This window comes from Prunus mume, linkage group LG4 (assembly GCF_029339155.1).
Source record: "Prunus mume cultivar Tortuosa linkage group LG4, ASM2933915v1, whole genome shotgun sequence".
NCBI lineage: Eukaryota > Viridiplantae > Streptophyta > Magnoliopsida > Rosales > Rosaceae > Prunus > Prunus mume.
Window position 1 is genome coordinate 5278486 of NC_142701.1, and position 14359 is coordinate 5292844.

The window sequence follows — 14359 nt, forward strand, 5'->3', positions numbered from 1 at the left end:
CGACGGTTTTCATAAAAAAAATCGTCATCTTTACGTATAATACACGACGGCTTTATTAAAAACAGTCGTGTTTCCTCCTATAATTAACGATCTTTACCTCTAAACACTGACGATTTTCTTTAAAACCCGTCGTCTTTATAGATAAACAACGACGGTGAAAAGCCATCGTAGTTTGAAACCCAAATAGACGGCAGTCGATTTCACGACGATTTGAAAACCGAATACACGACGGTGAATTCCCGTCGTCTTTGGCCTTTTTTGTAGTAGTGGAATCACCACTTTAGTGGATTGAATTGCCTTCATTCAGTTTAACACAACAGTACTTCTTTATATGGCCAATTTTCCCACACTGAAGACATCTAAAATTCTTCTTATTCTATTGACTAGAGGATTCACCAAAACTATCCTCATGCTTCTTGAACACCTTGTCAGTTCTAAAATTATTTTCCATTTGTGAAGAATGCTTCTCTAATGTTACTTGAAATAGATTCTTGAGATACAACAAATTCTTGAGGATTCACCATCCATTTGATTAGCTAGAGATTCTTGAGAATACAACAAATTGTCAAACTCTTCCAAGGTGGGTTGTTGATTCCATCCTTGTATTGATGTTACAAAAGGACTATACTCCTTTTTTAAGCCACGAATTATGTGCCGCCTTATTTGTGCTTCAGAAACTGGCTCATCTGGATCTAACAAGGAAATATCCAAGCATAGATTTTTAATCTTAAAAAAAAACTGAGAAATTGAGAGATCACCTTGAGTTGAATTTGCCACACAAACTTAGACTTAGCATTTGTCCTTGTCTACTTCTTCAATTCTTCACTGTTTTCTGCATTATCTTCATGCTTGGTTGTATTAGAACTACCAATTATGACAGGACCTTCCCCGAATTTCTCGGAATCCACGACGAATCCAGTGGTTTTTTCGACACCAATCTGATGTTGGGCCCACTTATTAAAGAATGACGAGACTTTCTGAAATTTCGGCAAAGTCTCTCCTGAAAAACGGACATTTCCCAAATTTCTCAACCTGTAGAAAATACATTAATAAGTCCCAACCAGCAACGTGCACAATCTAGAAGCACACAATTTACATAATAGGCATCTGGCCTTACATCCAACCCTAGCATTGGCGATAACAGAGCATATCTAAAGAAATTCAATTGACAATGAAACGAGTTCAACAAAAATAAAAACAAGTAAAGATTGTCCTACAGAAACTCGAGGCTCGAGAAAGTAAGATCTGAGGCTTAGCTCGACTCAACTCAACTACGCCTAGGGCGTAAAACAGAAAACTTGTGAGTGGACAAAAACAAAGTTTTCACATAGTTAAAAACAACATACTAACCCCACCATTTGGAAAACGATGCTAAAAAGGGTATGCATTCAAAACCGATGTATATAAGTCAAAACCAAAGTGAAATCCATATTCTCGTTAATGGTATACTAATACCCATCCCACTCAAAACCTTTCCCATTTTCTCTAAACTACTCTCACCCAAAACGCGTGCTCGTTGCTCATGAGCGAGGAAGGATCCTCAGCTGATGAACAAGAATGAAAGTATCTGTACGTTCCATAAACTCAAAACTGACTTAAAACTTACTTAAGTCATTCCATGAACAAGAACAAGCACTCAAAACTGACTTAAACCACAACCCAAATCACATTCCATAAACTCTTTCCAACACTCCCCTGTACCCAACACACATTAAAGTATAGATAATAACTCTCAAAAATAGCATATATCAATTCAAGATAATCACAATCTACAAATATCCAAATATACTACCAATACTTTTATAACAATATTATATTTCCACATTAAATATATAATAGGCTCAATAATCATATAACTCATTATGCATAGTTTTGCGTCTTGAAAATAAAGATTATTATTTAAAAATAAAGTCCACTCACATATAATCCAAAGCTGCTTGCCCCTGAGACGGTCCCGCCTGTTGAGGACTAGATTAAAATAAAATACTTCGAATGAGAACTTTAAAATAAATTCCTAGTTTTCCTGGGATTCCAAGTGTGTGAACGATGAACGAGAAGTTCCTAAGATCCAACTACGTGTTTCGAATGGTGGAATAACCTCGGAAGACGCTTGGTCAACATGTGTGGTCAAACTTCCCAAATTTGGTCAAACGGCCCGTTGGGCTCACGACCTCTGATTTCCAATCCGAAAGTTCCTACGGGCTCAACAATTTTTCTTAAACACGTCCTACAAGTTTAGTCCAGATCGAGTGGTAGGATCGCTCACGATCGCACAATCAGACGTCACTATTTTACGCAAACTTTGAGTCATTGAATCGGAGCATCCGGGACTCTGATTCTTGATCCCTGAATTCCTACATGATTCTAGAGGTACCTAGATCAACATATATAGAATGAAGCCGATTCAAAGGTCCGAACATATCGAACCCGGATAACACCTAATATGAGTAAATCCAATCGACCTTTCAACGATAACCAAATTCAAATCCGAGCATACCGTAGTGCTCGGGACGACATGGGGAAAATTTTAGGACCAAATGGACCACCCACGCGCTGCCGTGGCTTGAGAAAATTCCAACGACTGGAAAATTCTCAAAACAACCATCAATACCTATATCTACGTGATCCTGACAACTAGTGGAGCAACTTTTATTCTTGGGCCACGGCCAAAAAGTGGTCGGAACTTGCAGGAAACTAGAGTCGAAAATTGGCCAAAACTTAGGTTTCAAATTGTGTTTCAAAACTTCAAAATCGACCCTAACCAACCCAACCATCAACTAGATCACATTGAAAGGATGAGAAAGCATACTTGGATCAATAAAAATGGTGGTTGGAATCGTCGAAAATGACGAGGGAAAGTTAGGGTAAAAACTAGCCTATTTTTTGCGTTTTTTGGCGGCCCAGGATGGTTAGCTAGGCGGAGGAAGGGTGGGGTGGGAAGAGGATGTTGGGTAGTCGTTTTAGTAGCCCAGTCGCCTGGGGTGGCAGAGGAGGAAACTGCTACAAAGTGTGGCCGACTATTGTTGTCGCTTGAGAGGGAGAGAGGTGAGTCGAGGAGAGAGAGAGAGAGAGAGATCTAATTGGGCATTTAAAAATGTGACTTTGAAATATTTACGGTTGTGCCACTGCATTTCCGTTGATCGTAACTTCTTCGTTAAAACTCCAATAAGTCACTACGTGTTTACAAACTCGTATCAACGCGCTCTACGCAATGATCCATTCAATTCCCTAAAATCCTACCAATTAAGAAGTGACCAAAATGACCCTATCTTAATAGCAAATTTCATAATTAATTAAATTAAATAATTTAAATAAATAGTTAAAATTGGGTCAAGGTGTCACAAATTACATCCCATAACTCTTCCCCTACTAAAAAAGACTCCATGCGCGATCTCCAAATCAGGTAGTTTGACTGGTTGAGCAACTCTATGCCAAACTGAGTAATCCGATTGTAAGAATCCATCCATTAGAGAACCGCCAGCTAATCTTCTTCACCAAGGGTATGAACGACACAGCCACTACCACCCTTGTGGCTCTAATACTATGTTGAAAAAACAAAACCTAAGTAGTGTAAAACAAAATACACTAGCCCAAGATCAAACAACACTTGTAAAGATGAGCAACAATACTCCAATAGAATCACTACTCAAAAATTGAGTTTGGGTTACTAAAGAAAGATACACAACTTGAGTCTATTTGTATCTAACAAAGATACATAAACCAAAAAATACATAGCTTGAGCTAATGGAAGAGACCGAGGGACACTTATCCCATCTAACAAATAACATAGATAAATGAAAAAGTAAGTATTTGTTCAGTGCTCCAAAAAAGCAACTTTAATATTCAACAGGGTCATATTGCGTTAGTGACCGAGTGTCTACCAATTGGAAGAGTTGGAAGGTCTATTAGTATCTACATATGAGGTGGGCAATAAGGATGCCAATTTCGTTCAAAATGCATCCTATAAATGTAGTGATTTTCCTATTATAAATGTGGTAACATTGGTTGGTTGATTGCGATGCTCTGGGTTTGATGGACAAGGCGGTGGGGAGGAGGAGGGGGTGATGTGCGGTGGGAATTATTTTTTTGGGTAATTTTCACTTTACTACATTAAAGTTTACCAACTTCTAAAGTTCGATAAATCAATTTTCTTTCATCTCAATTATATACACAAAGTTGATTTTCTTACTACTTTACATGCTGTCTTTCATAACAAGTCTGTTAATGCATGTATGGCAACAAAATGTGCCATGTAAGACTCACTCATATTATGCCACGTGGTCCACATATATTATTAAATAATTAATTAATTAATTAATTAATTAAAAAAACTTCAAATTAAAAACTAAAAATAAAAATCTCTCTCTCTCTCCCTCACAACCCATTCCCTCCTCCTCCTCCCACCCCCTTAAAACCCAGAGCCCAGCCCACAACCCGCCCAAAACCATAAAACCCAAAACCCACTGCAACCCCACCCCTCATATGCAAAGTGTTAGAATTTTTTTTTTCTTTTTCAATTTTTAAATTTGCTCAGAGGGAGAGAGAGAGGATTTGGATGGGTCTCAGGTGGGGCTAGGGGTGGATCTTGGTGGGAGGGTGGTTGTGCGATGGGGATGGGCTTGGGGGTGTTATGGGTAAAGAGAAAAACAAAGGGTAAGAGAGAGGAAGAAAGGGAGAGAGCGGGTCGGGGAAGGAGGGATTGGGGGTTGGGTCGAGGAAGTGGGGGTCTGTGAGTTTGAGTTGGTGTGGTGGGGTGGATCGGAGGGATCTATTCAACTGTTAAGGTTGGCTGGGGTTCTAGGTTCAATGGGGACAGAGGGTGAGAGGAGAGAGTGAGAGAGAGAAGGATTTTTATTTTGATTTTAAGTTTTTTATTTAACTAATTAAATAATGTTTATTTATTTAATAGTATATATGGATTACGTGGCATCATATGAGTGAGTCTACATGACATATTTGTTGTCATGTCATTAGTTAACAGACTTGTTAACAAAAAGATTGATGGCATATATGAAAGTGGTAAGAAAATCAACTTTGTGTAAGTGACTGAGACGAAAAAATTTGATGTATCGAACTCTAAAAGTCGGTAAACTTTATTGTAGTAAAGTGACATTACCTTCTTCTTCTTTTTTTCAATGTTAAGATTTTACTTTGTTTTTTTATGTCTTTAATATTTATTTTTAAAATGAATGACTTCTTAATAATTTGTTGACTAAATTACCCCTCTATAACTAAGAGATCTCAACAAAAATTGATATAAATTGAGGATTATCCTTAAATTACTTCAAATTGAAACTATAACGACAAAATTGACTAAATTAAAATGACACACTAGGAGAATCAAAAGTGGCTTTTTGCCATAACAAAAAACAAAAAATGGACTCTATACAAGTTACTCACTTGAAAAAAGTCGTTAAAGTCAGAATTGATACACCCCCTTAGGGTTGTGTTATTCTCTCCTCCATTTCGAGTCGCTCCTCACCTTCTTCCATCTCGATTACAGCGGCTCCTCCTCTCCAGCGGACAATTTCAGCGGCTCCTCCTCTCCAACGGGTAAGCCTCCTTCTCCCTTCTTCTACCTCCTTAAATCTCTCTCTCTCTCTTAATTCGATTTTCTTCGAAATTTTCTCAGTCTTAGTGCCGTGTCTCAGTCCTCTCCAACGGGACAATTTCCGGCGGCAGATCTTCTCTCCTTTCCAACGGGTAAGCCTCCTTCTTCTCCTTCTTCTATCTCCTTAAATCTCTTTTTCTTAACTCGATTTTCTGTTATCTCTTTAACTAATTCTTGTAGTTCTCTATGATAGGAGAGGACCGAATTGTAGTAATTTTTTTCTTTCGTCATTCGAAAAACATAATTTTGTCTTGGTTTGAATCCCGAGTTCATGCTTTTGCCTTCATCCATATGAAAAGTGTTTTTGAATAGTCTATTGCCTATAAATTATTTTAATGTCTTTTCCTCATATTGCATATATTGCCTTTAAAGATGTAAATGTAAAACCATGTTTTTTCCTCATATTGCATATTTTGCCTTTAAATATGTAAAACCATGTTTACTCAATCCATGTTTACTACGAGTCGAAACCCAAAAGTCTGCAAAACATTCAGGTAAAATTGGCGTTAGTTTCTGTGCTTCTCTATGCTTTTGGTTTTCCATTCTAGGTTTTAGGGCATTCTCATGATCTAATTTCTCAACACCACCGTCTTTTTCTTTAACCACACTCGCTGATTTTTTGATCTTCAATTCGTCGTCTTCTATTTTTTTATTTTTTTAAATTTTATTTTCTGGTCATGAATTCAGCTTTGGCATCTTTATTTGTTGTTTGGTGGGTGCGTAAAGAATAGAAGGAAAATAATGGAAAAGAAGAACACTTTTTCTTCATTGCAATTTGTTGAACTAGGGTTTTCTTAGTGGAAAAAGCAGCCAATCACTGTTTTCGAGTTTGGGTTTTGGGGAGGGATTGAAACACTGAACAGGGTGATGCTGTTTCTCAGCAACCCATCACTGTCTTAGTTGAAATCAATGAATCATTGCATTCTGGGGGTTTTTTTTTTTTTGGTAGGGATTTGAGGAGAGAGTAGCAATGCTCAAGGGCTCCAAGGGCAAGTGTGAGTCTCCATCTCACAAGCTCTTGAAGGAAAAAACAAAGACACGATTGGAAGACCTTCAAGGGATGCTCACCAATGTTCAGGCTGCCAAGAAAGAGAGTGGAACTGATGACATTGTATTCTTGGTGGAACAAGCGAATCAGATGGTTCGGGAGTGGAGGGCTGAACTCAATGAGCCGTCCCCAGCATCTTCTCTACTGGTGCATTTCCTAATTTGGTGGCCGCACCAATTTTCCGCTTTGTATTCTGTATTCTGTATCTTTTGTGTGAACTAGTGTTAGGTAGATATATAAAATTTTATATGCGAATTCTGTAGGGTGGTAGCCTTGGATCATTTTGCGAGGAGGAGTTAGCTCGGGTCTTGAAACACTTAGATGAGGAAGATGATGCAACAAGTCCATTAAAGCAACTGCCACCATCTATGCCAGAATCCGATCTTCTAAACATTCATTCGAGTAATATGTTGGCATTTAAAGAGGTGTATATTTTGCCCTGTTGTTAATGTTATGTGTATATGACTGTTGTGCTGTATCAGCTAACTTTTCATTTGAAGTTCTTCTTATGTGTTGTCATTTGGTCAACATAGTTTTCCCATTCTGTTTTGGAATGATTGTAAGGAAAAGAGATTTTCAGCTAAATTTGACACTCTATATTTCTTTGGCTTATGAAGATAATGATTACATGTCATACACCCTTCCCGACAACCAAATAGATTGAGATTTGTTCCTTCTTCTTTCTTGGATTGTAATTGTTGATTGTCATCCTTTTTTATAACATCTTTTGCACTTCACACACTTTTGGTTTTGTTGGAGTGCCCAGAATTTGATTTTAATAAAAAGGTTTTGCTCTTATGCATTGATTTGTCAGTATCATTTTATTTTATTTTATAAATTAAATTTGGTAAAGCTAATGGTATTTGCTGTTTTCATACATATTCTGAGTGGTAGCTTATTTAACACCCCTATATTTTAGATGTCAGGATACTTGATTCAACTTTCCATTAGTTTAGACAGTACAGCTTGATTCCTATCTACAGATACATTTTTTTGTTCTTTTTCTTTTTCATTAATTGACTTTGCAATTGTCTTATTCAAATCTTTTTAGTAATAACTAAAAATCCTTTTATTTTTAATGTTCATATGCTCGAAGAGGTGAATAATGCTCTAATGCAAGTGACCTGTAGTTTACTGAAGAAGTACATTTGTAATATTCGGGATATTTGGTGCAAGTTTCCAATATTTTTTTTAAGTCGAATGTGATACTTCCCGTATTGGTTGCTTTGGCATGTAATTAATTATGAATGCTGGTAGTTCACCTAAAGTATGTGGTTTACTTCAGTATGATCGCAGAATGTAGTCTTGACAGTATGCTGTTGTTCAGAATGTAAGGGTAGGTATACTTGCTTCATGATTGATTATTCACGATCTCCCTGTGTGACCAACTTTTCAGGAATTTTTTGTTTCTAAGGAACCTGAAGAAGATATATTTCAAGGATTTGACCAATGCTACACTGCTTCCAATTTGCAGAATACAATGGTTGATAACTCAGATTTAACTACTCAATTAAAATATCATCACTTTGATTTTCATGAAGACTTAGATGAAGGGCTTTTCATTGAGGGCAACAATATCACGCAGTCTGAAGAGGATGTTGTGCCAAATGTTCTGCCAGATATATGTCCTCCAGTATCTGCTTTCTTGGGGCCAAAATGTGCTTTTTGGGAGTGTTCCAGGCCCGCATCAAATAGGTGCCAGAACTATTGCAGTAGTGGTCATGCTCTTTTGGCACTAAATGAAGGTCTTCTTGGAAGGCCTCCAATTTTGCGACCTGGAGGCATTGCTTTGAAGGATAGTTCACTTTTTGCCGCACTTAATGCTAAGACACAGGGGAAGGATGTGGGAATCCCCAATTGTGAAGGGGCTGCTACTCTAAAATGTCCATGGAATGCTCCTGGTTAGCCGGCATACTCTTTTTTTTTTTCCCTCAATATTTTATATTCCTTTTTGGTTTAGCTTGTTCGTTATCCTCCATGAACATTTACCGCATCACTCACTACTATCAACCTATTTATATTTTCTGTTTGGTTTCTTTTTCCTGTTGGCTGTCATTCTTTGGTTCATTGTGATGTAGCTTGTTATCTTCTTATTTTTGACTGATTGGCTTTCAATATTGCAGAGCTATTTGATCTTTCCTTTCTTGATGGTGAAACAATTAGGGAGTGGCTTTTTTTTGGTAAGCCTAGAAGGGCCTTTGAGAGTGGAAATAGAAAGCAGAGGTCATTGCCAGACTATAATGGGCGTGGTTGGCATGAATCAAGAAAGCAGGTTATGAAGGAATTTGGGGGGCAGAAAAGGTCCTATTATATGGACCCACAGCCTTCAAGCGATAGAGAGTGGCATTTGTTTGAATATGAGGTCAACAACTCAGATGCCTGTGCACTATATAGGTTGGAGCTCAAGTTTGGCAGTGCAAAGAAAAGTTCCAAAGGAAAAGTATCAAGTGATCCGCTTGCTGATCTGCAGAAGAAGATGGGAAGGCTCACTGCTGAGGTTCCTACAGATGATGCAAGCACTGTTAAGGGGAAAGCTAGCACAAAGGCTGATGCTGGAAATATTTTTTCTTCTCATAATCAGACAACGTCAACTACCTAAACCCTGATGTTTTGGAAATGTACATTTTGCTGAAATTCAAATTACTACATTCACGAGTGTTGTGGTTCATACAATCATATCGCCACAAATATGACCGACTGTTATGGTACTTAGTTGGGAAAACTTGCCTGCATGTAAGAAGAATCTAACATTCTAGTTTGTCGAGTTTCCACTGTGTATTGACGTATTGTTTGTGTTATTCTACCTTTTTTGGGTGATGAGCGGACCTAGTGTCTTGATGCTGTCGAGTTCTCCCGCGCTATGCTAGATGGTTGCAATCTGCCTCAACTTCACTTCTGAAAGATCTTAACCATAGGGGTAAGGTCGACAATGATGCCAATAATTTATTGAAGTGTACAGCCTGCTAAAATTACAGTAAATTTGTGATAATGTACATAAATGCTTTTTCCTTCTGTGTTTAATGCTGGTTGTATTGTGAGGTTTTAGTTTTTATTTATTCGTTTATTATTATTATTATTTTTTCTGTAATTTTCTGGGAGTAGTAGCGTAAGAAAAAATCTTTAGGATAACTCGCTATATTTTTTAAAGCATGTCAAAGAAAGAAATGAAAATGAAGGTAGTTCATCCGAAAAATTAAAAAATAACTAAAAAGAAAAATAGAAGATGAATCACTTATGAAATGGTGTGATATCTTGTCAACACCTTATAATTTATACATCATAATTCCTTCAAAATGAAAAATGTTCACCTCTACGTTGATTTCCTCCAACATATGCTAGATTTAATGACTTATCCAATCCAATCCAATTCTAGGTATCAAATGTTAGTGGATTGAATTGGACTTGATAACTCACTAGATTCAAGCTCAAAATCGAATGAGATTGGATTTAATTACTCAGTAGATTTAGCGTCTTTTTTTGAAACAAATTTCGACTGCAGTAACGTTAGGAATGCTTTAAATCCCAATTCCACTGCCAGTTGAAGCATTATACAGTTAACTAAGGCTTTCAGACCCAAAAAAAACTAACACTTGAGGAAGCAAAATGGAGGGGCAATTTGAACTCACTCGTGCCTTCAGATAATGGTCAATGTCTTCTTTACTGCATAACTTGAGACTTATCTGGTGTTTCCTCATAAATTTGATTATGAATAACACCATGCAAACGCCTAAAAAGCTGCTTCTTTAATGATTCAAAAGCCATGTCCAACATTTTTAGCTGTTCCATTGCATTCGTATTGTACAGGAACAACCCATAGTAGAGATCAAAGCTATCTCCTGCCGTAGTCTCCACCAAACTCAGCAAAGTCTTGTAACCATTTGTGTCGACTGCTGTCGATTTCAAACCCAACTTTCCCAGAACCCTTCCCACAGTGTGTGTAATGAATTGTGACTCTGCTGCATGCATATCATGTTCTGCGCAAGACATTTCAACCATTTTGCAACCTTCCCGTGCAAATATGTCCAGAAATTTGTTGCACCGTGATTCTCTTGATTCGTCACCTCCGACTCTGACCTTGTCATAAACAAAAGGAAGACCATTCCACCCATTTTTACCACTCTCCGGTCCAAACATAGGATGCGTACAGAGTATATCACAATCCAGCGGCAAATTTTGAAGTAACAGAATTCTTGGAAATTCTTTTACCGAAAGAATATCAACAAACAAAGTATTCTTCTTCAACCTTTGCAATGGCAATGACCTAAGGACTTTCTCAGTTGAAAGAATGGAAGTACAAATCAGTACTACTTCTGGACGCTTTTCGAAAAGATCCTCTGCATTGGAGAAGTATGCAACCCCTAATTTTTGAGCCACATCGGTGTAATCCGATCGAGAGTAGGCTAGAACTAAATGGCCTTGACGTACCATTGTTTTAGCGAGGAACCGACCGAAGTTTCCAAACCCAACAATTGCAATCTTGAGCCTTGAGTTGTCAACAAAACGATCTGAAATCTGTGCCTTGTGGTCCTGTGGCTGAGCAGCATTCTGCCATCTGAAAAACACAAGTAAAATTATTTGTTAACAAACCACTGACATTAGCTACAGAAGTTTTAAAGTAGCAAAATGGATCTTCTTCCAATAATCCTTTAACAAATTTCTAATTATAAGATCTTTTATGTTAGTGTTGTTTTGGATCTGATATTTCTTTTGGTTTTGTCTATTACAGAAGGTCATTGGAACTTTACCTCATAGCTTTTGATGTTGAAGAAGATACCAATGCAGTTCCATTTTGATCTTCCTGCAAAGGTGCTGCTACTTTATCTGCATTGCCATTGCCAAACAATTGGTTTCCCACAAACTGGTGCAAATACCCAAAAAGCTGATTCTTCAGGGCATCAAAAGCCAAACCCAACCTCTCCAATATCTCCAAAGCATTTTCGTGGTGCATAAACAACTCATAATACAAATCAAAGCTATCCCCAGAAGATGTATTCTCCACCAAACCCAACAATGCCTCATACCCTTTTGTATTTATCGGCGTAGACTCCAATTTCAACGCCCCAACACCCTTCCAACTGTGAGAGTGATAAACTGAGAAGCCGCCGCGTAATTGTGGTGCTCAGCACAGCTCATCTCCATCATTCTAATTCTAAACTCCTGTTTCTCAAAAATGCTTAAGATCTCGTGGCACTATGAAATCCCCAAAGTGAATAGCGGCGATTTTTATTTTGAGGGCTATGGGCTTCAGAAATAATTGAGTCTTTAGGAGTTGCACGGAGCAGGAGAGAGGGTGTTTCGTTTTTTTTTCAGTCCCAGCCGCCAACGTATGCAGCACGGACATTCCATCAGGCTGAAGCCTCCACGTGTCTGCGACACGTGTACACACCCTAAACCGAATACACCTCCTCACGGCTTGAATATGGGTCAATGATGAAGACACTTTTTGGACACAATCAAGACATTTTTGGACACGGTCAACAAAAGTCAAGACACTACAAGGACCATTTTGAAAATTTTAAAACAAAAACTGGGGTCACAACATAGTTATTGAAACAGTTGTGAGCATATTTGAAATAGTTTGAAAAGTGGGCTTTTCTTCTCTCCCAGCCAGCTGCATCTTTCATAAAAAAAACCCATATTTTCTTCTCTCCCTCTCCACATATTCTTTCTTCTCATCTTATTTTAAATTATTGGAAGTCGAAATATCAATAAATGCTTACGAACTGCTCTAGGTGAGGCGAGGGTCTGACTTATTTATTTATTTATTTATTTATTTATTTTTATCAGTTTTATCAGATTTCTGGCTTCAATTTTTTTGTTTAAATATATTTTTTTCCTTTGTTCCTTTGTAGCAGAGCTGATATTTTTGGTTGACTAAAGATGTTGATAACAATTTGGTCGTGCGAGAAGCATCTTTTTGAGTAGGTAATTCATTCACTTTGTTTCGTTTTTCATTTTTTCTTTTTTATGCTAAGCCAATTCTTATTTTATGAGGTGGGAAATCGTTTTATGTGTTAATAAATATGTATATGGTGCTTTATTGTGTTTAGGGAACGATGAGTAATGCTAATTCAAAGGAGGCCTCCTCTCATGCTCAATCATATTTTGTGGTGCATTAATTATTATGTATAAATTATGAATATGAGTATTTTGTTTTGTTTTGTTGTATTATGACATTGAAGTATTGAGTATGAATTTTTTTAATATAAGTACATACTATTATAATTTTATTAGGATTTATTATTATTTTAATTGTCATGCCCTAGCCGTGTTCGTGTCCTAGTTTTTTGAGATTTTCCACGTCGTTATGTCATTGTGCTGTTTTTTCGTGTCCCCTTATCCGTGTCCCTGCAACATAGCCACCAACTCTCATTCTCATTAGCTTGTATAATTATCTAATATTATTTGTAGGAGCATTCTCCAATAAGTATTTAAGTTAAGCATTAGTTACATACTTCTAATCTCAACCGTTGGATTGCATCTAAGAGACTACCAACACATTTAATAAATGCAATCCAACGCCCAAGATTAAAAGTGTGTAACCAATCCTTAACATAAAATACTTATTAGAGAATCTCTCATTATTTGTATATTAGGAAAGACGGTTTGCCAACGCTTCTAGCATAGTGAAAAATAGTATGTACTTGCAGACTAGTGGTCTCATCCATTGACAAACCTTCATAACACTTTGATAGGTATAAAAAAAATCTACCTCCACCTTCCTAACTTTGGCCCAAAAAAGAAAAAGAAAAAGTGGGAGAGCTTTTGGTCTTAGAAAATGAAAAATCATAATGCTTACCAACCATTCTCTTTACTATGTCCCATGTACTTACCAGACAAATTTGACCGAAATATGATTTTGAACAATTTTTTTTTTAGGACCTTTCTTATTGAGAGGGTGCATAACATACTAAACTCACACACACTACATGGATACTAGAACTTGAACCTAGAACCCAGGACCTTTCCTAGGGAAGCAATTGCTCCAAACAACTATACTAGTGGGTGCTTTGCTGATTTTAAACACTAAGGTAAATACATCTACTTTATTAATTATTACAATTTAATGACAATAGTTTTTGTTGTTGCCAAAGTTAGGAAGGGGAGAAAGGGTGGGGGAAAACTAACATGCACGAGTACCACAAGGGCTTGAACCCAGAACCATTTGTGCATGGAATTTTGATTCCAAGTTTGCAACTTTTTGAACCACATTGACTAAAGGGGAAACCTGCAAGCTGCATGATAAATTCGACAGAATCCAAAATACTTCTTATGACAGAGTCATGATAGTTTGGTTTGATTGACGTAGGTGGAACGGCATAAATTGCTTCATCAGACTTGATGTGATGAAAAATATAAGGAACGAACACATTTATTATTAAATGATTTTGGAGTTGATGCCATCTATAATTTATAAAATTACATGACATACAGGATTACTTATTACACAACTAATTCTAATAGTTCCGCACATGAAATGTGTTTTCTTCAATTAAAAATGAGGGATGAGGGAGGGATAAACTGAGACTTGTGCTAGCGCTGAACTGAAGACCACGAATTTGCATCAATCCAGTTAAAAGCTATAGGACTCAGAAAAGCATCAGGGATGCCAAAGGAACTGACCAAGGCAAGTGCATGTGGTCGCAGTTCACCACACAGTCTGCTTACTTCTTTCCTCACAGCAGCAACATTATCATTGA

At 37.3% G+C, this 14359-nt stretch overlaps 1 protein-coding gene, 1 long non-coding RNA gene and 1 pseudogene across 5 annotated transcripts; 2 read left to right on the plus strand and 1 right to left on the minus strand.

Annotated features, from left to right (window-relative positions):
* The first annotated feature begins 5394 nt into the window (after positions 1-5394).
* LOC148917731 (transcription factor VOZ1-like) lies at positions 5395-9680 on the plus strand. Of its 3 annotated transcripts, none has more exons than XM_089050593.1 (6): positions 5395-5553; positions 5633-5703; positions 6561-6806; positions 6923-7084; positions 8134-8560; positions 8783-9680. In XM_089050593.1, exons 3-6 carry the CDS (start codon positions 6582-6584, stop codon positions 9256-9258), a joined length of 1290 nt encoding a protein of 429 aa, XP_088906719.1. In that variant the 5' UTR covers positions 5395-5553; positions 5633-5703; positions 6561-6581; the 3' UTR covers positions 9259-9680. The 3 variants fall into 3 exon arrangements, with proteins under 3 accessions (XP_088906719.1, XP_088906717.1, XP_088906718.1); XM_089050591.1 differs by having other exon boundaries at positions 5396-5553; positions 8056-8560; XM_089050592.1 differs by having other exon boundaries at positions 5438-5553; positions 5652-5703; positions 8056-8560.
* A 594-nt stretch (positions 9681-10274) lies between these two features.
* LOC148917732 (arogenate dehydrogenase 1, chloroplastic-like) lies at positions 10275-11801 on the minus strand (annotated as a pseudogene).
* A 76-nt stretch (positions 11802-11877) lies between these two features.
* LOC148917733 (uncharacterized) lies at positions 11878-12841 on the plus strand. 2 transcript variants are annotated; one of them, XR_016126145.1, is made up of 3 exons: positions 11878-12391; positions 12512-12584; positions 12710-12841. It is a non-coding gene; the product is annotated as an uncharacterized LOC148917733 (long non-coding RNA). The 2 variants fall into 2 exon arrangements; XR_016126146.1 differs by having other exon boundaries at positions 12515-12584.
* The last annotated feature ends 1518 nt before the right edge of the window (positions 12842-14359 follow it).